This window comes from Biomphalaria glabrata, chromosome 7, assembly GCF_947242115.1.
Source record: "Biomphalaria glabrata chromosome 7, xgBioGlab47.1, whole genome shotgun sequence".
Classification (NCBI taxonomy): Eukaryota; Metazoa; Mollusca; class Gastropoda; family Planorbidae; genus Biomphalaria; species Biomphalaria glabrata.
This window is the reverse complement of record NC_074717.1, coordinates 1,872,639-1,900,383: the sequence shown is the minus strand read 5'-3', so window position 1 is coordinate 1,900,383 and position 27,745 is coordinate 1,872,639. Positions and strand designations below refer to the sequence as shown.

Below are 27,745 nucleotides of genomic sequence, written 5' to 3'. Positions count from 1 at the left end.
CCATCAGCTCACTATTTAGTGCAGAAGCTGATTCAGCTCCAGAGAACATAACTTCATGCAAATTATGACCTGTAAGAGAAGTTCAAGTCAGTACTTCCATGGTAGCTTAATGGGTGCCAGAAGCTGTATTTCCACACTTTAAAAAAATATGCTGCTAAGCTTTAACATTGTATGGGTACACATACATATGTGAACAAGTATTTTGTTTTTTGTGGAAAATAAGTGTAATCACAGGTCGATGGTGCATGACTGCAATTTTTTTTTCTCTGTTAGGCACTTCTGCTTGACGCTGAGGCTGACTATCGAACAAGTTTCAGAACAACGAAGGGAACTGTTCAACATTGACTTCTATTTCGTTCTGTTCCTTAAAAAAGCCGATCCTTGTTTTACTAATCACACCATTGTCACTAAGTCAACACTTTTGCTATTCCGAAACAATTCCTATTCATGCCCTAACACATCACACAGGTTAACATTGATTTGTTAATTAATACCTATACCAGGTATTTAATAAAAAAAAAAAAAAAAAAGTGAAGTTCCCCTTTCAGAACTTGGGCAGATGATGTAAAGATCACCTGTTTCTGTGGCCTACGGTTTACGAGGGTGTCATGTGGCCAGCACAACGACCAACCGCATTTACTTTTCCCCCAACTAATGTCAGGTACCCATTAGAGCTGGATGGACTCAAAAGAGGCTGACAAAGATCAGAAAAATAAAAATCCCAGGATTCAAACCCCCCGAACTCGGTTCGGAAGCCAAGCGCTTTATCGCTCAGCCACAATGCCTCCTTTTTTAAAAATATTTGTCAGAAAAAACAACAACAAAAATGCTAAGGAATTATATAAAAATGTTTTATACATATTTATTCTTTTTCTATTTTGTTTAAAAACTCATTTGTGGGTCCTGATGAAACCATACTACAGCACAACTCCAGTTGGAGAAAATTTACTTGCAAAGCCAAACATCCCTGCTTGACAAATTGACATTCACTTCTGACATACTGTATCACCAGTAACATTTTTAAAGATATTCAACAGTTTCAATCAATACGTGATTAATTCAATCATTAATTCAATCAATAACCAGAAGATCTATTTAATTGATTGGACTTGACAAGGATTTCTCAACAGTATGAATTCGCTGGTGCTTTTTAAAATTTTGAGACTTACAAAATTCTTTTAGACATACTTGACATTTAAAAGGTTTTTCACCAGTATGAATTCGCTGGTGCTCTTTTAAATGACCAGCCTGAGAAAATTCTTTTAGACATACTTGACATTTGAAAGGTTTTTCACCAGTATGAACTCGATGGTGCTTTTTTAAATTACAAGACTGAGAAAATTCTATTAGGCAAATCTGACATTTGAACGGTTTTTCACTTGTATGAATCAGCTGGTGCTTTTTTAAAGTTGAAGAATGAAAAAATTCTTTTAGACATACTTGACATTTGAAAGGTTTTACACCAGTATGAACATGCTGATGTTCTTTTAAATTATATGCCTGAGAAAATTCTTTTAGACATATTTGACATTTAAAAGGTTTTTTACCAGTATGAATTCGCTGGTGTTTTCTTAAAGAAGAAGGCTGAGAAAATTCTTTTAGACATGTTTGACATTTTAAATTTATTTCATTAGTATGATTTTGCTGGTGCTTTTCTAAATTATGACGCTGAGAAAATTGTATTAGGCATATTTCACATTTGAAAGGTTTTTCACGGGTATGAATTAACAGCTGTTCTTTTAAATCATGAGGCTGAAAAAATTCTCTACCAGTATGAATTAGCAGGTGCTCTTTTAAAACTTGAGAGTGGGAAAATATTTTAAGACATATATGACATTTTAAAGATTTTTCACCAGTATGAATTCTCTGGTGTTCTTTTAAGTTTTGAGACTTAGAAAATTCTTTTAGACATACTTGACATTTAAAAGGTTTTTCGCCAGTATGAATTCGCTGATGTGATTTTAAATTTTGAGACTTAGAAAATCCTTTTAAACATATTTGACATTTGAAAGGTTTTTCACCAGTATGTACTCGCTGGTGGGTTTTTAAATCATAAGACTGAGAAAATTCTTTCGGACATATTTGACATTTGAAAGGTTTTTCACCAGTATGAACTAGTTGGTGCTTTTTTAAAAACCATGACCGAGAAAAGGTTTTAAGACATATTTGACATTGAAAAGGTTTTTCACCAGTATGAATTCTCTGGTGCCGTTTTAAATTACAAGACTCAGAAAATTCTTTTAGACATATTAGACATTTGAAAGGTTTTTCACCAGTATGAATTTGTTGGTGCTTTTTTAAAACCCGTGACTGAGAAAAAGTTTTAAGACATATTTGACATTTAAAAGGTTTTTCACCAGTATGAATTCTTTGGTGTTCTTTTAAATTAGAAGACTGAGAAAAAGTTTTAAGACACATTTGACATTTAAAAGGTTTTTCACCAGTATGAATTCTTTGGTGTTCTTTTAATTTATAAGACTGAGAAAATTCCTTTAGACATATCTGACATTTGAAAGGTTTTTCACCAGTATGAATTAGTTGGTGCTTTTTTAAAAACCGTGACTTAGAAAAAGTTTTAAGACATGTTTGACATTTGAAAGGATTTTCACCAGTATGAACTCGCTGGTGCATTTTGAAATTATGAAGGTGTGAAAATTCTTTTAGACATACTTGACATTTGAAATGTTTTTCACCCATATGAATTAGTTTGTGTTTTTTTAAAGTATAAGACTGAGTAAATTCCTTTAGACATATCTGACATTTGAAGGGTTTTACACCAGTATGTACTCGCTGGTGCTTTTTTAAATAATGAGATAGAGAAAATGTTTTTTGACATATTGGACATTGGAAACATTTTTCACCAGTATGAATTTGCTGGTGTTCTTTTAAATTATAAGACTTTGAAAATTCTTTTAGACATATCTGACATTTGAAGGGTTTTACACCAGTATGTACTCGCTGGTGGTTTTTTAAAGCAGAAGTCTGAGTAAATTCTTTTAGACATATTGGACATTGGAAATGTTTTTCACCAGTATGAATTCTCTGGTGTTCTTTTAAATTATAAGACTGAGAAAATTCTTTTAGACATATCTGACATTTGAAGGGTTTTACACCACTATGAATTCTCTGGTGCTTTTTTAAATATTGTGACTGAGAAAATGTTTTTGGACATATTGGACATTTGAAATGTTTTTCACCAGTATGAATTTGCTGGTGTTGTTTACAACATGAGGCGTCAGAGTGTTCTTTTAGACATATTTTACACTGGTGATTTTCTATTGGATGGCAAGAAGAAAGCTGCATTTCGTTGTCTAAAGTAGCCTCGTTGGGATGGTTTTGTTTCTTGTCCTCCTTTTTGATTGTCGTGAATGAACAGCTTTCTGAATCTCTTTTGGATATGAGTTCCTGTATCTGCTTGAATAAACAAAACAAAAAAAGTAAGATATAAAAAAAAAAAATACTTTAAAAAAAAAAAAAATTAAGCTAAGTGTAAATGTATCAGACCTGTTATAAAATTAATGTTATAGATCTAGAATCTATACTAACAATAATAAATGCGTGATTAGAAATGCTTTGACCAACTATTTTTGTGTATAGCACCACTACATGATTTTAGCTTTCTCAATGCACTACATCTAATTACAGTGATAGCTTTTCCAATGTATTCTATTTTTTTAAAAAGTTGTATGGCTGTAAATACTGTGTCAGGCAAATGCGTATGAATATAAAAGGTTTCATAGCCATCCATTGCTAGTTTCCAGCCATATTAAACATAAATGAATATATATATATATATATATATTAGGGGTGCACCGGATAGTACTTTTTGATATCCGGCCGGGGCCGGATATGACCGGATAGTAAAATTTGATATTCGGCCGGGGCCGGATACCTAAGTGTCTTGCTAATATCTTGTGTTGCTGAACATTTTACTAAACTGTTAAATAACATACCTGTTTTTTTTTCCTTCCTTTTATATACGTTATTGTTTTAAACTCTGTTACTGATTGATTGATTCAAACTTAACAGTATTTCTAAAACTCTGTATAGCTTGAGTGTGTCTGTGTGTACGATGCCACCAACTGTAAAGGATGTGTGTAGGAAGGTCAATGTAAATAATGTTAGTATATATTTAACTAGTTACTAATGTAAATCTCATAAGTAAAGTGCAATCTGCCTTGTATAGTGGTCGGATGTATGTGTTCATGAATTTCAGACTAACAGCCTGGTCAGATATACCTTGTGAGCCTACACATGTAGTCCTAATGTAGTGTGTATAGTTGTTTGTGTTAACCATCAAGCATTGTTTTTTCCTTGAGCATACGCACGCAATAGAGTTGGGTGTCAGTCAAAAAAGATAACACATTGGCATGGTCAGTCAAAATATAGATAAATTATACTCGTCCACTAGTTAGAGGTCAAGGGTTGTTTTTTTTTTACACTCCAGCATATTGTTTCTTTATTTGCTAGATCTAACTGCGGTACTATTATTCATTTTATTTTATGCGATTTTAAAATTTACTGTAAGGTTTTCCGTTATTTATTAAGTCAAAAGAATTAAACAATGAAATTAGCTTTCTTTCTAATGATTTTAATACAAGGAAAAAATACACACATGCAAACATGCACATCTTTGTTTTATTTTATTGTGCAAAGAACGTACGTAAGAAACATTAAATGCAAAGAACGTATGTTAGAAATATCTTCCTTAATTAATACTTATTAATTATTTTATTCGTGGTTTCAGTAACTGTTACAAAAGGGAACGATAGTAAGCCTATGGATGTCAGGTGTGTAAAAGTCGTCCTAGCCTGATACACACTGGCTAAGTACGCATCTTAAGTGAAAAAAAAAGTAATAACAAGGAATTAATTGACTGTCACAAATTATAAAGAATATTGTTATCAAATCAAGACACTTAACTGCTGGAGTAATATTCAAGTTAACACGTTAGAAAAATTATTTAATCTTAATATTTATTGACAGTGTAATATCCTTTGTTAGCACGTTGTGTTTTTTCATTCTGGTTTTAAAATGGTCAATGTCTATCAATAAATTGGGTGTCAAGGACCAAAGAAATAAAATAAAGAGTAGGGGGGTGTTTAGCTCTCCATTTAAAGATTGTCCTGGTCGTGTCTTCTACAAAATAATTAGTTACTGGCTTACTGGGCTATATAATCTCGCGGTTTGTGTTCTGTGTAGCTAAAGGTCACTCGTTTAGGTGCGTGTGATCTTTAGTCCAGCTTACTAATGGAGATTTATGTTCAAGTAACTCGGCACACTTGAAAAGGTGTGGCCTCTAGCCCAACCACGTGATTAAGATTTTTCTCCAAATAAACAAACTCTTTGTCCGGATACCCGTGTAGATGTTTGGCTTGAAGTCCAGTCCACCCCCCTCCCAATTAAGATTAACTACTAAGTAAACAAACATAGTTCCCTCGTGTGACCTCTAGAGAGTGCTTACGTCAATCGTATCTGACTTGGGGTCACCTGTCAATCAATGAACTCAATGTGATGGACTAAACAAATAAAAGGGGGAGGGAGTTGTTCATCTGGAAATATACCTGGTTACCTTAGAGGTGTGGCTATGGTAGTCCAGCCCTCGTAATAAAGATTAACTACTAAATAAACAAACTCAGTTCCCTCGAAAGGTGTGACCACTAGAGAGTCAATACGCTGACATTTAACCTACGTCCATCGTATTTAACTTGTGGTCACCTGCCTTTAAAAAAACTCAATGTGATGGACTAAACAAATAAAAGGGGTGGGAGTTGTTCATCTCTACCTCTGGAGATATACCCGCACAGCTAGACAGACGTCTAGGAATATAGCATTTTAACATGTTAACTAACCTACTCAAAGGTCAAGACAAATTGAAAAAAGTGTCAGCCATTGCTGCTCTGTATGTAAAGCACATTTATGATGTAAAGTTTCATTTCTATCTATCTTGTCTTTATAATAAACGATGTTTGGTGCATATTCATAATGGCTCTATCTTTAAGCACATTATTTTGTTTCAATATAAACATTAATACATTCTACAACAGACATTAATGGAACGAGGTCCACTTTATGCATATTAAATAGGTGTATTTTTACTATCCGGTTTACTATCTGGTAGTGATATCCGACCGGAGCCGAATAGCACCGGATAGTAAAAAATGCCGGATATTCGACAGAAGCCGGAGCCACTATTCGGTATATATATATGTATCACATTTGTTTCAGCACCTAGCTTGAACTCTATATTTAGTTTCCAGCTAATAAGCAATGGCCTAGTTCTCTACTCAAAGAACAAAGGGGACTAATCCAGCTTAGGCCACCACATCTGTCAAGTACAATTTCTTTCCCTTTTTTAATAGCAAACAAAATAATTAATTACAAATAATTAATTAGCTAATTGTTTGTTGTTTTTTTATTGATTATTTTGTCGTCAGATAAAAGAAATAATTTTGCAAAAATTTTCTGATTGATCCTACATTAGATGTGGGAGAATTCATGTGTACAAACTTTTTTACCAGACTGACAGAGATGATATAAGCTTTGTAAAAAAAAACTGCAATGCTTAGAGATTCTGAAAAGCATGTTAAATCTTTAAAAGATGAAAGCAGTATGTAACAAAGAATACTAGGGAAACAGCTTGAAATTAAAAGGCAATGCCAAAGACTAAAAGGGTTTAATTAATAGGGGCTTATAAAATGTTTAAAATCAATTCCCCACTTTATGTTCAAGTAATAATATATAAATATTAGCTCCCCTCAGTCTCACAGATGGAACACAAAGTGCCACTGGGCATTAACAGTAAAAAAAAAAAAAATTTGTTTGTCAATTAATTCAATAATGAATGAAGTGATGTTTCTGATATTTAACATTATTTCTAGTTATGCAGCGTTAGTTCATGTTCAAAATGTCAGCTAGATAGAATAATGAAAAATTGTTGAAATAAATGATTCAAATTTTTTTACTATGTTTACTATGTTGGTGGGAAGCGTGGTCGAGAGGCCAAGTGCGCTTGAACTTGGCTTGGCTACCTAGAAGGGGGCTCGAGGTTCGACACCCGACTCGGGCAGAGTTGTGTTTACTGAGCGCCCAAAGGCAGCACGGAAAACCAACTCCTAGATACCCCCTCCCCCCCACCGGTCCACAAATGAGATTGGACCAAAGCGCCCTGAGCATGCTATAAGCATGAAAGTAGCGCTATATAAAAGCTATAATAATAATAATAATAATAATGTTTTAATTCAATAATAAAATGATTCAAATTTTGCAATAACCAAAGTAGAGATTAGTAGGGATTCAAAGGAAGAAGAAAGTGACATCCAATACAACATAAGATTTATTTGAGACATTCTTGCATTGACTGGAATTTTAAAATTCAGGATTTTACTTAGGATCCCTCTGAGTCCACCCAGCTCTAATGGCCTATCTGACATTAGTTTGGGAAAGTAAAAAAGGTGGTGGGTTGTTACGCTGGCCACACGACACCCTCATAGATGTGGGCCACAGAAACAGATAACCTTTACATCATCTAACTTTTAGATCAAAACGTCTGAAAGGGGTACACTCAAGAATTGACAGTAAGATTGACCACAATTTTCTTATTCAAAAAAAAAAAGTATGGCAGATATATTTAGATTTGATGATCAAAATATATATTACTAGATATTACCCGCTGCCAGCGGGTCTTAACTTGCGTATTGCTGATGTAGTCACTGATATAGTGCATTAGAAACAATTAAAGAAAATAATAATGTCATAAGTAAAGCGAATGCATGAATTCATGAATAAAAAAATATTATGAACGGAGCTAAAAATAGCTCATTGACCTGATTTCACGCAATATTAAGAATATAACTGTATTTGAGATAAGATCTCAAATGAAACAAAGGCATATGACTATGATTGAATTACTTCGCAATTGGAAAAAAAAATTGTGTGTAATTTTTAATATGTAAAACAGGTGCTTATATGTAAGAATAATGAAACTTGTGCTGGAATAGAATGAGGAATGGTGGGTAGAATGATCATTTGGTCTTAGAGGGAAGCAACAGTTGTGCTTCTTTTATATATTATGAGATAACATGACATCTTTACATTATGTTGGCGTAATAAGTAATACGAAAATATGTTCTAGTTATCCTACTTCAACATATCTAAGAATTTATTTTGCCCAAAGCAGTATGGCTGAGTTGATAGAGTGTCCTGCTAATCACCTGAATGTTTGATCATCATACAAGAATCAGGACATCATCAAATATACACTTTTTAGATACCCGGTACATACATAGTAAATAGTGCGATTGCATCTTCTCACAGTATGAAATTAGCAATAAGTAAAGATTTCTGATCTTGTCTGTAGGAAGTTTATATTTACCTGAATCTCAGACACTTCGGTGACAGTGGCGTGTCCAGGCATTATGATAGGTACAGGGTAAAGTCTGTTGTCTGCTTTCATTGACACTTCCAATAGTTTAGAAGCAAATGTCCATGGTTTATTACTATCTGTACAATCATTCATTTCCATCTCTTGCTTTACAGCAATTTCCTATAAGACAAAAATTTTAACATTAAAAATTAATACAAAATAAGAAATGGGAACAAAAAGGTACGGCGGTACCAACACCTTTTTGAAGAAATTGTTACTTTTCTTGTATTTTAACGTATATTATTAATTTTTAGTAGTTAAAAGTTAGGCAATCAACTACTGAGTACCGGCACCTACTTTTTCTTTTTTTTTTTTTTACAAAAAAACGCTGTATATATATATATATATATATATATATATATATATATATATATATATATATATATGTATACTAACAACAAAGTAGGAAATCTATCATGCTATAGAACTTTCTTCTTTGCCTGGGCATGATCTAGAATGTAGTGAATTCTCTATTTCCTCTATTTTCTTCAACAAATCTGAACAGTTTCGTCTTGTTCTTAAAAGTGTAGAATCTAATTATCTAATCCATTTTGATTATGAATGTATCTCTGCAATGCTATTTTTGTGTGTGCCGGTTAACGTGTTGATATCCACTCCATTTGAAAATGAGCAATCTACAATCTTCCAACTAAGAACAGGACACAAACCTCTATTAAATTACCATCTTAACAAAATAAACTCCACACAACTCCCCCTTCGTAGACATTGCGACCACCCGTAAACCGTACCCTTTTGAATGCCCCTTCCTAATTCACATTAGGCAGACCCTACCACCACTACAGCCCAACATAACCAACACCCTGTATAACAGTATAACTATTTTTCCTTGGCACAGTCTGCAAAAGAGCTGACAGCTCAGCAGCAAAAAGCTGGCTAGAAGAAGTGAAAATGTGCATGATGAATTATTAGGAAATTTGGAAACGCCAATTTCTTTGATAAACTATGTAGTAGTTTGCTGATTTAAAAGTCCATACAAAGTGTCTTTCAATGGGTGCCCTGGGCCTGATACCTTGTTACTTTGAATCAAGTATGTAGCTTTGAAGAGCAAAATGACACTCCTTAAGGGCAAGTTTTGCTAGTCTGAATTGAGACTGGAGTTGAAAATAGTGTTCATCCCCATAGGTGAGCTAGACAGTAAATCTTCACTTTAAAAGTTGCAAAGTAGGGAAAGTATAGTGGAGAAAGTATACATTTTAAAACAGATGCCATTTTGTGTAGGTACTGCAACACAGTTTTGTGGACCATAATAGTGTGATACACAAGAGGAATTCTTAAATGAAACATAGGAGTAATAATAAAATACCTGATGTCTGGAGTTTGAATCTGAAGTTTGAGCACAGGGACTGCTTTCTGATTGCTGTCTACACGGGGCTGATTGTTCTTCTTCAATCTTCTCAATTTCTAGGTTTGGCACCTTAAAGTCTTGTTCTTCCCATTGTTGCGCAAACAAATCTGATTCATCAATTTCATCTTTCAGTTGTTTTAATATACAGCTCAGAGCAAGAGTAGCACCATGACTTGTCTCAGCCATCATGGAACTTTTAGTGGATCTCAACCTCTGCTTATTAATCTAATTGTCCTGGTGTAAAAGAAAAAAAGTTTAAAGCGAATTTAAATTTAAAAAAATGTGCATTATCTCTATATATAATTCTTTTCATCACCCAACAAAACAACGCAAGCAGAGTTACCCCACATAACTTTGGCGACGACAGAGCGAGGCTCTGGGGAAAAAAAAAGATGGGGGGGGGGGTAATGCTAATTCGCGGGTCAGCTCATTTGTTTTAAAAAGTTAACAAAAATTTGTGTGTCGTAGTCAGCAAACATTAGCATTTTATCATGGGTCCCCCCAGGTACGACCAAAAACAGAAAGTCACAAGACCTGGTACGGTGGCAATTTAAAGAACCATCAACCTGGTGTTATTTTTACAGTACACAAAGAGATAGCTAATTGCAATATAAGCTGTTCACCTATCAACAGCAGGATAATTGCCATTCGAGTTGGGGCTATACCTCACAATATAACAATAATTCAAGCGCATGCCTCAATGTCTGACTATAAAGATGAGGTACTAAAGAGCGTTTACAACAGCGGTTCTCAACCTTTTAAGCTCGGCGACACCTTTTTACAATCCCCCACTCTGCCGCGACCCCCCCCCACACACACATACAGCAATAGAAGAGCAGACAATACCAATCCATATTTTCGATGGTCTTAGGCGACCCCTGGCAAATGGTCAATTGACCAAAGGGGTCGCGACCCACAGGTTGAGAACCCCTGGTTTACAATGAAATAGCTGACTGCACTAAAGAAAAAAAAAAAAATTTATCCTCATTATCATGGGAGACTGGATTGCCAGGACAGGAAAGAATGAAGTTGTATTTACATCACAAACTGGCACAAAAATTGTGTAATAATGTGGGGAAACAGTTGCACAGGATAAATTTCATTTACCTATTTGCAATTTAGTTATGAGTAGATAAATAAATTACACAAATTATAATTATATAATGTTCCATGATTTAACATACAGTTTTGTAAATGCTACATATTTGATATTTAAATTAAAAATAGGATAAATAATTGAAAACATCTCTGGAGATGATTTTACAGTTGGGGGTCAATGCATAATTGTATAAAGCGGTCATGGAACTAAAATAAAAGTTGGGAACCACTGAGCTAGAACCAAATGATTGAAAATAATGATGGAACACTTTTGATTAAAGAAGAAATGTGCTTAAAAAGTGGTCAAAAATATTGCAAAGATCTGTACAACTTAGAGAAATATATACATGGTGCCAAAGCATATTATCATCTAGAAGCTAGTATTATAATAGATACTAGTCTGAACTGCTGAAATCTACTCAGAGCATTAGGTTTAACAACTCTATATCATGTCAGACTGATTTTAACAACCTTATGACAACTTTATGTCTATAGATACTATGAGTATGATTATGTCACTTGTTAGACACCTTATTTATATAGGTTAGTTATTTAGCGACGCACCATAGAAGACGCATATTGAACGGGACTAGTGACGTTTGGGATATGTTGGGTTAGAGACCGGAAAATCAGTTAGCAATAGAATACTCCAGGGTAACGACGTGTTTAGTGACAGAGACTTCTACTGTGGCCTTTTATCAGAATAAATCTATGTGAACTTGTTCATCATCGTTTGACTACATCTCTTCACTTGTTACAATCGATGTGCCAGTTCTTGTTTGGATTGTCGTTCAACTGCACGTAATACACCCGAACAATTACACCCAAACGATTGCAGAGTAATTGGTTGACTTCAAGACAGCCTGAACTAGCAACATCACAGTGGCGACCCCGAACCTCGAAGCCGGACCCCTGATGAAGCCGAACATCGAACCGGACCTCGAAGCAGAACGTTTACTCAGGTGAGGGTCGTGCACTCGAAGATATAAGATTTCATCGGAGTACGGCTGAACACAGCATCATCGCAGAGTGACTTTGTTCTAGATCTACATGTTCTTGATCGTACGTTCAACGAGCCGTTAACTCAGGGTGACCTTCGTCAGGACCGTAATCATCGCAACGTCTGGTCTACTTAACCAGTATAGTATCAAAGCCTGATCTTCATATGCTGAATCGACCTACAACCAGAGAAACCGTTCATTCATAACGGGTGAGAGATCGTTAGTGAACCTGTTGGACATATTTTTTCTTCGTCATAGGAGCCACATCGAGTATCAAGTTTTACCTCGTCAGTTTCGAGAAGGACAGTTTGCCCGCTGTCAGAAGTATTGTGAGTACTACAAGTTTGGTAGCTAACTAAATCGAAATCGCTCTGTCGTCTTACCCTTGGAGAGATTCTTGTGGAGCAGTTTGCTCATTGAACCGGTTGCTTGCCACTTTTATAACGGTCACTATGTTTAACCTTTGGAAGGTTAGTAAAGTTGTATGTATCATTACTGAACATTGATATATTTAGTATTCGTTGGTCTAGACGATATCTAGACGTGCTGATATTGAAATCGTGGAAACAGCTACATCCACTTAATTTCGTTGAAAACCGTTAATCGTCTAACGGAACGTCGTCGGAGGTGACCTTGGTCTCACCTAGTCTACATTGGACAGTTTGGTCTAGTGAAGCAACGTACAACAGCAAACTTCGTCGTACTACCAGAGTAGCAGCAGAAGCAGTGAACTATTTTAGAGAACCGTTATTCGTCAGCCCAGATCAAGTCATCGTCAAGAAAGTCGTTATTCGTCAGCCCAGATCAAGTCATCGTCAAGAAAGCCGTTATTCGTCAGCCCAGATCAAGTCATCGTCAAGAAATTCGTTATTCGTCAGTCGTCCAGATCAAGTTGCCGTCAAGAGACTGTTATTTGTCAGTAGTCGTCTACACAAATCAAGTCATCGCCAGAAGAACCGTTAACCTATTCGTCAGTAACTGTGTACACAAAGTCGTCGGAACTACACATACGGTCATCAACAGTCGTCAAAGAAACTGAAACATTTTGTTGGGGCATATCAGGACATCTGTGGCATTACGTGGGACACTGGTAGCACCGGAGAACAGAGTCAGAACTGGAAGGGAGGCAGTGGAATTTGTTGTGATCTAGCATATTCGGGAGTCCGAACAAAGGGATCTTTCTTATCAAAAGCTAAGTGCCATTTTTCTTATTAGTGTATGTTTAGATTTCCCTTAGAAATAGATTTTGTCTAAATTTGGTATGTTAGCCTGAGTAAATTCAGGTGGTGCTGAAGCCTTAAACCCGTTCGGGGAAGAAGACATAATTTAGATGAAAAGCTATATTATACGTTTAGGATTGTAATTTGTTTTGTTTGTGTAAACGTCATATCCGTTGTTGCCTAGTTACTTCGTGACGTTATCATTGTGTGCCATATTGTCATATCCCAACCCATAGCGATAGTCTCATTTAATTATTTCATTTGTGTATATTATTTTAAATTATTTATTTTTATTAATTTAATTAGATCTGTAATTTTTTTTCACTTAATGATAGAAAGTGCGGGTAGGATTCTTTTACTGTGAATCAGACTAAAATAATTTTAGTTTGAGCGGTTAAAATAAAATATGATTTTGCCATGAGAATAATGCCGAAACTGGCTATGTAGTCAAACACTGTCGTCTGGCTAAATATAGATCTACAAATTTTGTACATCTCTTTGGTACATTAAATCATCTAGACTCTAATTTGAGAATATTATTAATTAAAAGATGAATGAAGGTAGTACATTCTAGATATATATATCTTGTTGAAGATATATTTGACATTGTATACACATATTTATTTCGTATGGTTAAATAGAACCATAATTTCTAGATCTATCTTATCTACTCTAGAAGTCTAGACAGTCTTAGAGTCTACTGAGTACTCTAGACATTTCAGTCACATCAGATTTTAAAATTGATCATAGTTATTCATACTAATAGTCATAGTGCTCTTGATAACTATAGATCTAAATAATATTATTATACATACTATAATATACTAGATTTAAAGTTGTGTGATACTAGACCTAATATACAGATTTGAATATAACCATAATAACTCAGACTAGATTTACACATTTACTAAATCTATAGATAGAGACATAACATTTAAAACTTGTATAAAAGTTTGTAAAAACTTAAATATAAAATAAGTTTAAAGTATAGTCATAACCAATATAGGCTAAGTAAAAATATATATAAAATATAAAACACAATGGCTACATCATCATATGTGGACCTTAAGGAGGTTAAGGAAGCAGCTATGCAGGATGGAAAGGCCATGGAGTTAAAAGGAAAGGACTTAGCAGCTTATGTACAGCAAGTTGTGAAGGAAGAAATGGAGAGACAAAAAGAAGAAAAAAGACAAGAGATGGAGAGACAGAAAGAAGAAAAAAGACAAGAGATAGAAAGACAAGAAAGGATCAGAAAGGAAGAATATGAGAAGCAAAAAGAGGACCAAGAAAGGCAAGACAAAGAGAGAGAAAAAATTAGAGAGCATGAAGCTAAAATGGAAAAGATGAGATTGGATGCAGCACAAGCCAGAACTCAAACTGAACAAGGAAATAACACAAATAACTCAAATAATATTACAACACAAAGAGACAACCCTAATTCGCAAACATGGCTAAAGAGAAAGATACAAAGTTTTGATGAACAGAAGGATGACATTGGTGATTTTTTGAAAAGATATGAGGCAAAAATGTCTACATTTAATATGCCAGAAGAAGAGTGGTCTGAAATACTGATAGACTTTGTTCATGGTCAAGCTCTAACAATATGCCAAAATCATGACCATCGTATTGATGATAGCTATCAAGTTTTAAAAAGAGAGTTATTGAATGCCTATGGTCATAATGCTACAACTTTTAGAAAGAAATATTTTGACAATATACCATCATTAGAAATAGAACCCCAAACTACCATTAATATGGAAAAGGATTTTTTCAATAAGTGGGTAAAATTAGAAAAAGTGAATAACTCGTATGAGGGATTAAAAAATTTTATTCTAGTGGACAACTTTGTAAATAAATGTGATCCTCAATTACAATCTTTTATTAGAGAAAGAAACCCAAAAACTATAGATGAAATAACAGAAATAATGAGAGTATACAAAAATGCCTATCCAAATAAACCATTTTCTGATAGGGATAAGAGCAAAGTAGATTTAATAGGATACACCAAAGAAAATGTTGATAGAAGTAGAAATAGAAACAGATCAAATAGTGGAAATAGAAAATATAGTGAAATAACCTGTTTTAAATGTCAAGGAAAAGGTCATATAGCAGCTAACTGTAGAAGAGGGAATAGTAGGTCTGGAAGTAGAAATAGATACAATGAACAAAATAACAGTAGATATAGGAGTAGAGATAGGAATGACAGGGGAAATTATAGAAATAGGAGTTACAGTAGGGAATACAAAAATAAAGGTACAGATAGGGTATATTTCATGGAAGGAAATAGGAACAATTTTGCAGTGTACCCAGGGTTTGTAGATAGAATTCCAGTGGAATTAATCAGGGATTCAGGTTGTAACACTTTGGCAGTAAAAACTAAATTTGTCAAACCTCATTGGTATAAAGGGTTTACTAAGAAAGTAGAATTAGCAGATGGAACCGTAAGGGAATTTAAAGCTATAAGGGTATACATTGAAACTCCATTTTTCACTGGTTATTGTGATGGCATTGCAATACCAGAAATGAGATATGATATGTTAGTAGGAAACATAAAAGGAGTTAAAGAATGTTCAAGAAAAGAATTAGAAGACTGGCAAAACAAATACAAAAACATAAGACAAAATCATGAAAACATAGAAACACAAAATATAACAAGTATGGTAATAACAAGATCAATGGATAAACAAGATGAGAAACAGAAAATACAATAAATGTAATAAGTAATGATAAAGAAAAAGAAACCAGTAATGTAATACAAATAGAAAATACAGATGTTAAGGAAAGAGAGATAGAAAATGAAACACAAAATAGTCTTGAAACACAAATATTTCAAAGTGAAAAAGAAACAACACCCACATTTGCATTAGAACAAATGAATGACAATATTATTGGGAAAATTTATTCAAGAATATCAGATAAAAACAATAATAATCCAATGGAGAAATTTTGTATAGAGAATAAAATATTGTTTAGACAAACAAGTAATGATAACAAGAAAATAAAACAACTTGTCTTACCACAGAAATATTGGAAAGATGTTTTAATCATGACACATGATAATAATTTAGCAGCACATAGGGGAGTAAAGAAATGTTATAAGAATTTGTCAAAACAAGTATTTTGGCCTAAAATGAAAGCAACAATAAACAAATACATAAACTCATGTGACATATGTCAAAAGAGATCTAACAAAAGCCTAGTGAATAAAGCACCTATTCAAGAAATGGATGAACCTACAGCACCATTTCAGAAAGTATCTATTGATTTAATAGGTCCTTTAATTCAAACTGAAAATAATAACAAATACATTCTAACAGTAATAGACATGTTTAGTAGATACCCAGAGGCAATCCCATTATCAAATACAAGTGCAGAAAATATCATTAATGCCATAACTCAAAAAGTAATTACAAGACATGGTATACCTAAAATTATATTGAGTGATCAGGGATCTCAGTTTAAGTCAGAACAATTTAAGAAATGGACTAAACAATACAATATACAACACATATACTCTTCAGAGAGTAACGGTTTATGTGAACGATATGGTGGTTCATTAAAAAGATCACTAACAAAAATAATTCAGAATAATCAGAACAAGTGGGATCATTACATTAACTATGTACTATTTGCTCATAGAAACAATATCCATGAAGCAACACAATTTTCACCATATGAAATAATACATGGAAGAAAACCCAGAGATGAATTAGATGTTTTTAAAGAAAATCTAATAAGCAATGAGAATAAATTAAATAATGACAGTGAAACAACAATCACAACAGAATTGAAAGAAATATGGACTCAAGCATATAACAACAATAAGAAATACAAACAAAGTGCTCATGAGAATATAAATAAGAAAAGACAATTGAAAACACTAGAAGTAGGAAACAATGTATTAATATTGATAAATGACCTGAAAAATAAAATTGGTAAACAATGGAAAGGTCCATTTAAGGTGATAAAACAAATTAATGATGTGAATTATCAAATTGAAATAAATGGGAAAATTAAAACATATCACATAAATAATTTGAAACTGTATCATGAAAGAGAAGATGAGTTAATACAAAACATTCAGGAGGAAATAGAAAATACATTTTCAGAAAGAGAAGAATGCTTGATGATAATAACAAATGAAAATCATAATGAAAATGATATTAAGGAAATACCTGTAATAGAAACAAAAGAGAATCAAACTTGGCAAAAGATTAATCTTAATAATTTAACTAAGGAAAAGTCAAAAGATATAACTAAAATAATACAGGAATACAAAGAAATTTTTTCCAGCATACCAGGAAAAACTAATATTATTAAACATGACATTAAAGTAACAGACACAAAACCTATCAAGCTTAAGCCATATAGAATACCGCTACATTTACAAGACAAAGTAAAGAAAGAAATAGACAATTTACTAGAATCAGGTATAATTGAGCCATCAACATCTCCTTATGCTTCACCAATTGTGATAGCCAAAAAGAAGAATGGAGATATACGGTTATGTATTGATTATAGGAAACTTAACAACATCACAGAATTTGACCCATATCCAATGCCAAATATAGAGGATATTTTACATAAATTAAATGGAGCAAAATTTTTTACTAAATTGGATTTAACTAAAGGTTATTGGCAAATACCTTTAACAGAAAATGCAAAACCTTACACAGCATTTGTAACACCATATGGTATTTTTCAATGGAATTATATGAGTTTTGGATTAGTAAATGCACCTGCCACATTTAATAGAATGATGAACATGATAATTGGAAACAAAGAAAATGTTATTTGCTATTTGGATGACATATGTATTTTTAATAATAGTTGGGAGGAACATTTGGTAGATGTAAAAGAAGTGTTCAAAATAATAAAAGAAAGTGGACTTACAATTCAGGCAGAAAAAGTAGAAATAGGATTGGAAGAAATAATTTTCTTAGGACATAAAGTAAATAACAACATGATTAGCCCTATTGAAGATAACATAAAGAAAGTACTTAACATTGAAATACCTACAACAAAAAGACAAATTAAAAGCATATTAGGAATAGTAAATTATTACAGAAAGTTTATAAAGAACTTAGCAGAAATAGTGAATCCATTAAATGACTTACTTAAAAAAGGAAAACCTCAAAAAGTAGTTTGTAATGAGGAATGTGTGAAAGCTATTGACAGAATTAAAGATGTTTTTAGTCATGAATTAATATTAAGACTACCTGATAAAGACAAAATATTTTATGTCACAACTGATGCATCTGGTAATGCTATTGGTGGTTGTCTAATGCAGAACTATGATAACTTACATCCTATATTATATGTAAGTAGAAAATTGTCAGAGGCAGAGAAAAAATATAGTGTCATTGAAAGAGAAGCCTTAGCTGTAATATGGGTAATTACTAAGCTAGAGAGCTATTTAATAGGAAGGAAATTCATATTATTAACTGATCATAAACCTATTCAGTATATACAGCAAAAGAGCATGAAAAACAGTCGTGTTTATAGATGGTTCTTAGCACTACAGGAGTATAAATTTGAAGTGAAAGCTATTAGTGGATCTGTGAATATTGTAGCTGATCTATTGTCTAGAATGACATTGAAGTGAAATAATTTTGTAAATAAACTATGATTATATTGAGTATGTAATATATATTAATATATTGACACCATTTATATGTTATGAAAAAGGGAGATAAGTAAATTTGATGTTAAGCATTTAAAAGTAAGTATGGATATTTTTTTTTTTGTGTGAATCATTTCATATATCATTGACGAAAGTTAGTTCTATGGAAAAGGGTGAGTATAAAAGAAAAATGGACAAAAGCGTATAAAAGGGTGGTAAGAAAAAAAAAAAAATTTATTGAATGTGGAAATAAAGTCTATAATTGTTTTTTGAAATATTGTATTTTATCAGATTACTGCCAGTGAAGAACACTTGTGACGTGTGACGTGCCCATAGGATGCCACATTTTCTTTTATCATGAACTGTGTACTAATGAAGATGATTCTGGAATGTTATGAACATTGACATTGAATATGAGGAACTATCAAGTCAAGATGAAGATGTCAAGATTTTATGTTTGTTGTCTTCCCCTTAAATTGAAAATGCCCTTGTAAGACTTGACAGTAGTGGAAAAATATTGACATATTTTTTTTTCAAGGGGGGGAGGAATCTGTTAGACACCTTATTTATATAGGTTAGTTATTTAGCGACGCACCATAGAAGACGCATATTGAACGGGACTAGTGACGTTTGGGATATGTTGGGTTAGAGACCGGAAAATCAGTTAGCAATAGAATACTCCAGGGTAACGACGTGTTTAGTGACAGAGACTTCTACTGTGGCCTTTTATCAGAATAAATCTATGTGAACTTGTTCATCATCGTTTGACTACATCTCTTCACTTGTTACAATCGATGTGCCAGTTCTTGTTTGGATTGTCGTTCAACTGCACGTAATACACCCGAACAATTACACCCAAACGATTGCAGAGTAATTGGTTGACTTCAAGACAGCCTGAACTAGCAACATCACACACTATATAAACTATGTATAATGTATGAAGACTCTTTAATAAGGCTGCCTGGTCATGCTGTTTGCACACTGGACCGTCATTCAGACATATCGATGGTCCAGGGTTCAAACCCTGCCATCCCCCATTGTCCTGCATGAGGTTTGGACTAGGAAGTAAATTATTTTCAACTCTGAAGGAACATCCGAAACATGTAAAACATTTTACAACGAAATAGATATTTACAAAAAATTTCAAGACCTTACTAACCAAAGCAATGCTGGCAATAGCATCAATCAAAGTTTCCCAAGCCTTTACAGTTTTTTTAGATTTATTTTGACTGATCTTTGCATTACTGGTCTAGATCTGATAAAATAGTATAGAGAATATATAGACACATCTAGGTTTAATTCGAGTTTAGAATCTAAATAAATTTAGTCATGTTCTTAGAATGCCAGTTGGTCAACTTCCACAGGACATTCTGTATGGCGATCTAATAGAAGGCAGGAGAGCCGCTGGTCGCCCACTTTTACGTTATACGGATGTATGCAAACGCGACATGAAGATCTTCAAAATCGACACTTGCTGCTGGGAAGAGGTGGCACTGGATAGATCCACATGGAGAGAGAGCATAAAGGAAGGGTCATGGATCGCAGATGTCATAAACAACAGAAGCAGAAAGAAGGGGGAAAATGCAACGGCGCCTGGTGATTACATATGCCCAAGCTGCAATCGCAGCTGTGTATTTGTATTGTGTATTGGCCTCTTTAGTCACACAAGAAGTTGCAAAGGGAAAAGATCGTCTCTCGAGACGTAAAATGCCACAGACAGAGAATCTAAATAAATTTAGTCATGTATCTAGAATATGGATCTACAATGATCTGATTAGATTTTTTTTTTAAAGTCTAAAACGAAATCTAGTAGATTTTAACTAGATCTAGTAGTAGTAGTAGATTTAATGATATTGATTTAGATCTAGTTCTGTACTGTACTGTAGTAGACAAAAGTAGATCAATACAGTACTGATCATCTGATGATTGAGTAGATCTGATGTAGATGTCTAGATCTAGATCTCAAGTTTTGAGTATTTTAGACTCTTAGTCTTACTCTTCAAAAAAGAAGATGATTACGTCCTACGTGTCAGGCATTTAGTCATGCATATTAACCAATGACCTAAATTCTGCCAAGTCAATGGTTTCCCTGGCTAGCTCAGGCAACCCATTCCATAGCACTAGGAAAGAAGGAGTATTTGTACAAAGTTGTCCTAGCGTATGGAACAATGAATGTGCCTTTATCTTTGTGTCATTCCGAGTGTTTAATTAAATTTTGCTTTTGTATTTGAAGTTTATGGTTCAGTGTTATATGTATAATTGCTACTTCACGGTCACATCATTGTTTGATAGCGAGTGACATGAATTGGTTATGAAGTACGAGATTCACTTGTTTTATGAAGAGTATGAGGGCGCACGGGAAAATCAAAAGGGCCACAGTGAATTGTGGGGTGTTAATTACATGGTCAAGTAGTAGACTCCAGTGATATGGTAGAAGACAGACATGTCTTGTATTTAAGATGAAAGTATTATTAGCCATGTATTTGATGAATTCATTTGGATTATACCATATGTGAAATGTTCGGTGCTATTTCTTGATGGCTGAAGTTGCCAATATATTGTGAAATGCTTACTTATATCAATAACATTTTAATAATACCAGAAGAGGTTAAACCACAAGAACCACGCTCATTCAAGTAAAAAGCAGGGTGTTACATTTACTTTTAAGTCTTCTATCCTGATGGCTTTCTAAATTGAGTGATTTTACTAAAGGTGTTACTCTAGTCAAATGTAAATATTCGTTTGTTATGAATCTCACTGCTCTATTTTGTGTCTGTTTAAGTTTCTTAGTGTTTTCTTGAGTTGAGGGATCCCAAACAGAGGATGCATTTCTAGTATTTATTATTGGCCTAACCTAGGTTAATTAACATTTTAGTTTTATGTTCTTATTTGATTTATAGAAATTTCTTTCAATAAACCCTAATGCTTTGTCAAGTTTGATTTTTTGATAGTTTCATCAATATGGGGGTTCCTTACAGTTTTTCATATATTATAATACCTAAGCCTTAGTCCTAAGTATTTTGCATTTTTAGTCTGTGTTACTGGTTAACAATGAATAAGATTTATTTTATAAGTGAAATTAATTTATATTTTAGTTTTTTTGTTACTCTTAATAACATCTAGTCTTATCCACTAAATACAATCTTAGACTGAACTAGACTGAGGCACTCACTGCCACTGACCATTGACTCTTTGAAGAAAGTATTTAGCTATGTGAAAAAAAAAACAACTGAAGTGCGCAAAAACGAACGATAATTTACAGATATCGCTTTGATGTTTTTTTTTACATAGGCGGCATGTGGAAATTTATTAGCGCTTTGATGTTTTTTTTACATAGGCGGCATGTGGAAATTTATTACACCTTTGAATGAAATGTGAGAAGTTTTAAAGTCGTATTATCGATTACTTTAGACAATGGCCTAATTAATGCTTTATGGGGATTTTTTTTTAAAGTTCATTACATTTTTTTTACTTTATATAATATTGAAAATATCACTTTTTTTGTTTTCACCAATACAGAAGTTAGGATAGAGAACAAAGTAGGTTAATTTTCTTTTTCATATTAGATACCATGCCTGGCCATAATTCTACCAAGTTTTATCACTGTAAGTCTTTAGCGGCGCTTACAAAGTGGAAAATGCTATTTACCAAACAAAGAAAATAATGGCCATGGACAGTTTTGGTGATAGAAAAATTTTAACAAAAATAAAAACATGACAGGCTTTGTAAAGCCTAATATTCTGCATATATATATATTCCATTAGTTTTTATGTACTAAATACCTTAGCACAAATTGTGACAAATTTTAAAGCGCATTTGAAAAGAAAAAGATTTTAAGAAGATTTTGATCCCACTTTTTAAATATTTTGTTATTTTTTTCCATCAAAACGCTGTCATTTTGTGCACACCTCCCCCGGGTCACTCTGACATTTCTTGAAGCATTACTCTTTCTCTCCTTACTGACGATACCAACGTCCACTAGAATGTGGTAAATAATTACAGAGGGAAAGAGTTAAGACTAGGTACTCTCACAGGCGGCCATATTGGATCTAAAAACACATTTGACATCAAAACAATTTCCTGTTCAGGTTTTACAAAACTGAAAGCATGTCCTAAGAAAAGACATTGCTTTATAACTGAGTGTTTTTATGACATTTTCTTGATTTTATTCTAAAGATAAGAGGTTACTCTAACGGCCAGTGGGGAAAAAATTTTTTTTTTCTATTACTATGTCCTAAATATTTTAATCAGAAAAATTTGAAATTTTCAAATATCAAGGAAAATAAAAAAAGGTTTCCGTACATCTTTAGTTTTAAACCATACACTTAGAAAATTCATTCAGCTTTCCAATGATACCAAATTTATTATGATTAAACGAGTCAACGATATTTTAAAACTTAGCACACTTTTATCAGGTACTAGAATTTCACTAAGGTCGGGATGACCTTTTATCAATAATATCTGTTTCTTACATAAGAAAAATAAAATTAGTGTACACTAAAACATGTCAAATTGAATGAATCACTTCTTTATACCTATATCATTGCTTATTAACATAAAATATAATAAATATCTGTATTCTTGGGAGTTCTTTCGGTCAGTCGATGTCGAAGCTAAAATCTGTAAATCTAGGTATCTAAAATATTCTTTCAAATAAATATAATTAAATAGATCTAAATCTTAAATTTAAAGATTCTTTTTCTAATCTACACTATTGTTTTATAACTAGATAGATCTTGATCAATTTAGAAGCTTATTGTGTTGAAAACTTGACAACCAGGAGCATTTTTCTTTTTATAGGCTATTTTAAGAAAATTAGAAAAAATTGTATTTTTTTTGTAATTTACTAATGATATTTTACAATTTTAATTTCATTTTGATTTGCCACTTATAAATTAAAATTCCTCCTTTAAAACTGTACAATTTGATATATACTTTTGTATATGTATTCACAATAGTTTTGGAAATATTCACATAAAAAAAAATTTGCTTCACTTTTTTTTTTATTTCTCTATATAAAGTCCATTGGATGTCAGGACGCCTCGGACAAACTTAAAATCACAATAACTTTTGAACCAATAATGCTAGCATAATAAATTTGGTGTTGTTGGAAAGCATTTTTCATCCCCTTTCATTCTATTACACATTTGTTGGTATAGGATAAATTTAAATTTTTTGGTGCAACTAGCTAGTTAAGACCTGATAATTTGTTTATTTCATCAGTATTTACATTCTAAACAAGTGAAGTTCATAAATACAAATGAAATCAGATTTGTGAGCTAGAAATTTACTACTAATACTAGATCTACTCTTTTAAATTTCTTATTTAATAAGTAGATATATCGTCTACAAAACTCAATTCCAACTTTTTAACTTTTGCTCTGGGTGTGTGTGTGTGTCTTGCCAGCTTAGCCAGCAACAAGCTCTCTTCTCTCTTGTTCCATGTCAACCGATGGTGGGTCAAAATGCCACAAAAAAAAAATCATAACTTTCTAACTGTTAAACATACACAGTCATAATTAATACACCATTGCATTGGAAAGTTCTGTTAAAGTATTATTTTAATGATGTACTAATAATATTAAAAATTTTTTTTTTCAAAAATGAATTTTTTATTTCACATCCCTAAAGAGGCTAAAGTCAGTAAAGTATTGAAAGTCTTTCAATTTCTAGCTTTGTCAGACTAATCTAAGTGTCACTAAGACTAAGTTACAAAAGTCAAAAGACTAAGACTAAATAAAAATAAAGTTAAGTCAAATCCAACTAGATTCTAGTCCAAGTGAAGTCCTAGACTACGACTTCTGAATCAATCTCAGAATCTGATAATTTTGTTTCGATTATCTTATCACTTATATTAGGCACTTCAACAAAAAAATTTGTTTTGATCATATTGTTTTGTAATTGATATCATTAAATAGAGCTTGGTGTCCCATTTACAAAAATATAACATTTATGTTTCTATGATAAGTAGAAGCAAAGTTATGATTTTTTTTGTATTTATTTTTTTTTCCTTCTTTGGCTTTGTATTCAATAAAAAATTTTGGTACCCGAAAAATGACTTTTTGTTATTAAAGCATGCATATCTTTCTTATTATTCAATATTTTTGGTTCAAATTTTCAGTAGACTTTATGTATGTTATTTAAAACGTAATACTACCCCAATCTTTCATCTAAACCGATTTTTCATACTTTTCCAGCCGTGCGAAGCTGAAAATAAAGACAACAAATTTGGTCGAAATTTGACTTAATTAATGCACAACTTTTTTATTTGTCAATATTTCCATTTCAAATTTTCAGGAGACTTTACATGTTCTTTATATCATTTTATAACCCCCAAATCTTTCATCTAAATCTATTTTTTACACTTTTACAGCCAGACGAAGCTAAAAATAGAACCGACTAATTTGGTCGGAATTTGACTTATTTAAGCACAACTTTTTTATTTATTAATATTACCATTTCAAATTTTCAAGAAACTTTAAACATGTTATTTGCTACAAAAATAAATAATAATTTTAAAGAAAAAAAGCAATTCGAAATTGTGACATTTATTTTTAAAAATTGTACTATGGGAACAGCTAGATTTTTTTCAAATATTGACAAGAACTTGTTTTTATTTCTTAATATTTAATCATAAAATTAAAAGGAGACTTTAAACAGCTGGAGTATGAAAAAGTTATCTTTAAAAAACATTTTTAAAATATTGACCTTTTTTTTTATTTAAAAAAAAATGCAGATGTAAAATTACAAAATATTTGGATATTGGGGGGGGGGGGGGGGGGGGGGAGAGCGAGGCAAGAGGCAATAGAAATCAATACAATTAGTCAAATTGCCAAGATTAGATATCAGAATGTCTCTTTTATAAAGTTTAAAATATACTGAGTCTATATATATATTATATATACAGACATAATCTAAACAAACTTATAATAAAACATCTAAATTATATAAATCTAATTTATAATATATATTGAAAAGCTGTTTTAGTTTTTAGGCTATTTCTCAGATTTTCTCCCATTAAATTTCACATAAAAAAATAGATCTAAATTTAGTCCTCAACATTCTAGATCTAGAAACTAGTATTAGTTTATTAAGACAATTAAGTATAGACTAGACTAGTATATATCAAATCAATTAAAGATCTATCTATCTTATCTAATTCTTATTCTAGATTTCATTCTAAGCATCTCTGTTCCTATTCTAGAAAATAGATTAAGTCTAAGCCTAAATCTAAGTATTAGACCTAGATCTACACTCTAGTGTATGATTAAAACAATAATTTGATTTTTCTACATTATCTGTTGCTTCTCTAGATCTATTACTAACTAAATCTAGATCTACATTAATACGAGTTTTTTTTGCTTCATTATCTATATTAATAAACAAGGAAACTTCGTTTTTATTATATTTTATAAGTATTTTATTACTACTTCCGGTAGAATTGATAGCAAAATGGCTACTTTCGATTTGGTGGTCATTTTGGCATTCATATACCAAGAGTGCCATCCAAAATAGCTTTATAGTCACACGTGATTCTTATGTAGATATGGATACTACAAATTACTAACCAATATAAATAATTACAAAACAAAAATAAAAAAGTAATCATATATGGAACACACCCTAATTTTGGAAACTTAAAAAAAAACGATCTAATAAACCAATCCCGTCAAATTTGGTATCAAAAGAATCGCCATTTTCTCCCCGACAAAATGATACTCTAATCTAGAAGATCGGTTCAAAAATAATGACGTTTTACGCACTTTTCCGACGGTAACCGGGGACGCGACCGAAACCATGAGGACCAGAATTTAAACACACTTCCGGCGTACAAAAATAGCGATGTTGAAGTACCTACTTATATTAGTTAAATATGATACAGACATTACTTCAAAAAAGAAGTTCAAGATGATCATGGCAATCTGAATCATGCATCATGAAATGATCATTGCATTTACTCTCATTTACTTTACGATTTAGTCGTAACTAATATTTGAAAATTGAGACTGACACTGAGTCATGCATGATCATGATGCAGACCTAAGCCTGCCTAAACGGCCTAAAGGCTAAAGTCTAAACTGCTAAACTCTGTGAAAGTTTGAAAGGCATCTGATTTCATCTGATTAATCTTTTTTTTTATCTCCCTCTACTCTATTGTTTATTTTATACTATAATTAAGATATATAGAATCTAGAAATATATTTAATATTACCGTAACATCACATTTAAACAGACTCCAAGTCATCATTCATAAGTGTAAATTGTAATGGAAACAACACAAATTAGAATCTACATCTAGATCTAGATCTAGTTCTGAAAAGGAAGTAACTCTCCATCTAAGAACTAGAAAAGTAATAAGAAAAATAAGAAACAAGTATCACTGAACTAGATTTGATCTAGATATAGATCTAGATCACCACCAAAGAACTAAATATATACTGTACCGTAATGTACAATATATATATATATATGAATAGATCTATGAATACACATCAAACAAAATAAATAAATGCTGGTTTAATAATAGATTAAAGAAGCTTTGGAAACGGAAGGAAAACCTATATAAAAAAATTGAAAGAAACTAAGGCCGAAAGAGTTTATAAAAAGTACATAAAAATTAAACACCTAACCCAAAAAGTAAAAGGACAGCTACAAAGTGAATGCATAAACAATGTAATATCTAAAGATAACAACAAAAAACTAGGTCATACATTATTACATGTTGACAGCACATTAAATTTTAATCCAAAAAATCTGCACCTAGACATAGTGATAGTCTATATTCTATATCAAATACAAATGCCACATCTAGATCCACTATTTTTTTTCTGCAATTATTGTAATTTAGATGTAATTAATAAGAATATATTTATTAATTATATAATAATATACTATTCTCTCCCCCCCCCCCCATTCAAAACTACTGCTAGTAATAGTGCATATTCCTAGTAGTTTATGCAATCTACATAGCTATCCGTATTTACGGTCGGTATTTTATATAGGTCTGTGAGC

General features: G+C 32.4%; 2 protein-coding genes and 1 long non-coding RNA gene across 5 annotated transcripts in view; 2 read left to right on the top strand and 1 right to left on the bottom strand.

Moving 5' to 3' along the window:
* The window catches only part of LOC106055084 (zinc finger protein 345-like), a 71,610-nt gene that overhangs the window by 30,921 nt on the left and 12,944 nt on the right, over positions 1–27,745 (top strand). The window lies entirely within an intron of this gene.
* Positions 847–27,047, bottom strand: LOC106071790 (zinc finger protein 271-like). 2 transcript variants are annotated; one of them, XM_056034544.1, is made up of 4 exons: positions 26,946–27,047; positions 9,750–10,025; positions 8,375–8,545; positions 847–3,414 (listed from the first exon to the last, which is right to left on the bottom strand). In XM_056034544.1, the coding sequence occupies exons 2-4, from the start codon at positions 9,978–9,980 to the stop codon at positions 1,096–1,098; spliced, it is 2,721 nt and encodes a 906-aa protein (XP_055890519.1). In that variant the 5' UTR covers positions 9,981–10,025; positions 26,946–27,047; the 3' UTR covers positions 847–1,095. The 2 variants fall into 2 exon arrangements, with proteins under 2 accessions (XP_055890519.1, XP_055890520.1); XM_056034545.1 differs by having other exon boundaries at positions 847–3,411.
* On the top strand, positions 13,020–19,488 carry LOC129927186 (uncharacterized). The gene is made up of 2 exons (XR_008778782.1): positions 13,020–13,670; positions 19,025–19,488. It is a non-coding gene; the product is annotated as an uncharacterized LOC129927186 (long non-coding RNA).

Bases quoted from the DNA above. Each gene is read 5' to 3' on its own strand.
- LOC106071790 (XM_056034544.1), bottom strand. From the start codon at position 9,980: ATGATGGCTGAGACAAGTCATGGTGCTACTCTTGCTCTGAGCTGTATA. The intron at 8,546-9,749 runs GTATTTTATTAT...TTTGTCTTATAG, and splicing joins ATTCAAACTCCAGACATCAG to GAAATTGCTGTAAAGCAAGA. The intron at 3,415-8,374 runs GTAAATATAAAC...TGTTTATTCAAG, and splicing joins CCGAAGTGTCTGAGATTCAG to CAGATACAGGAACTCATATC.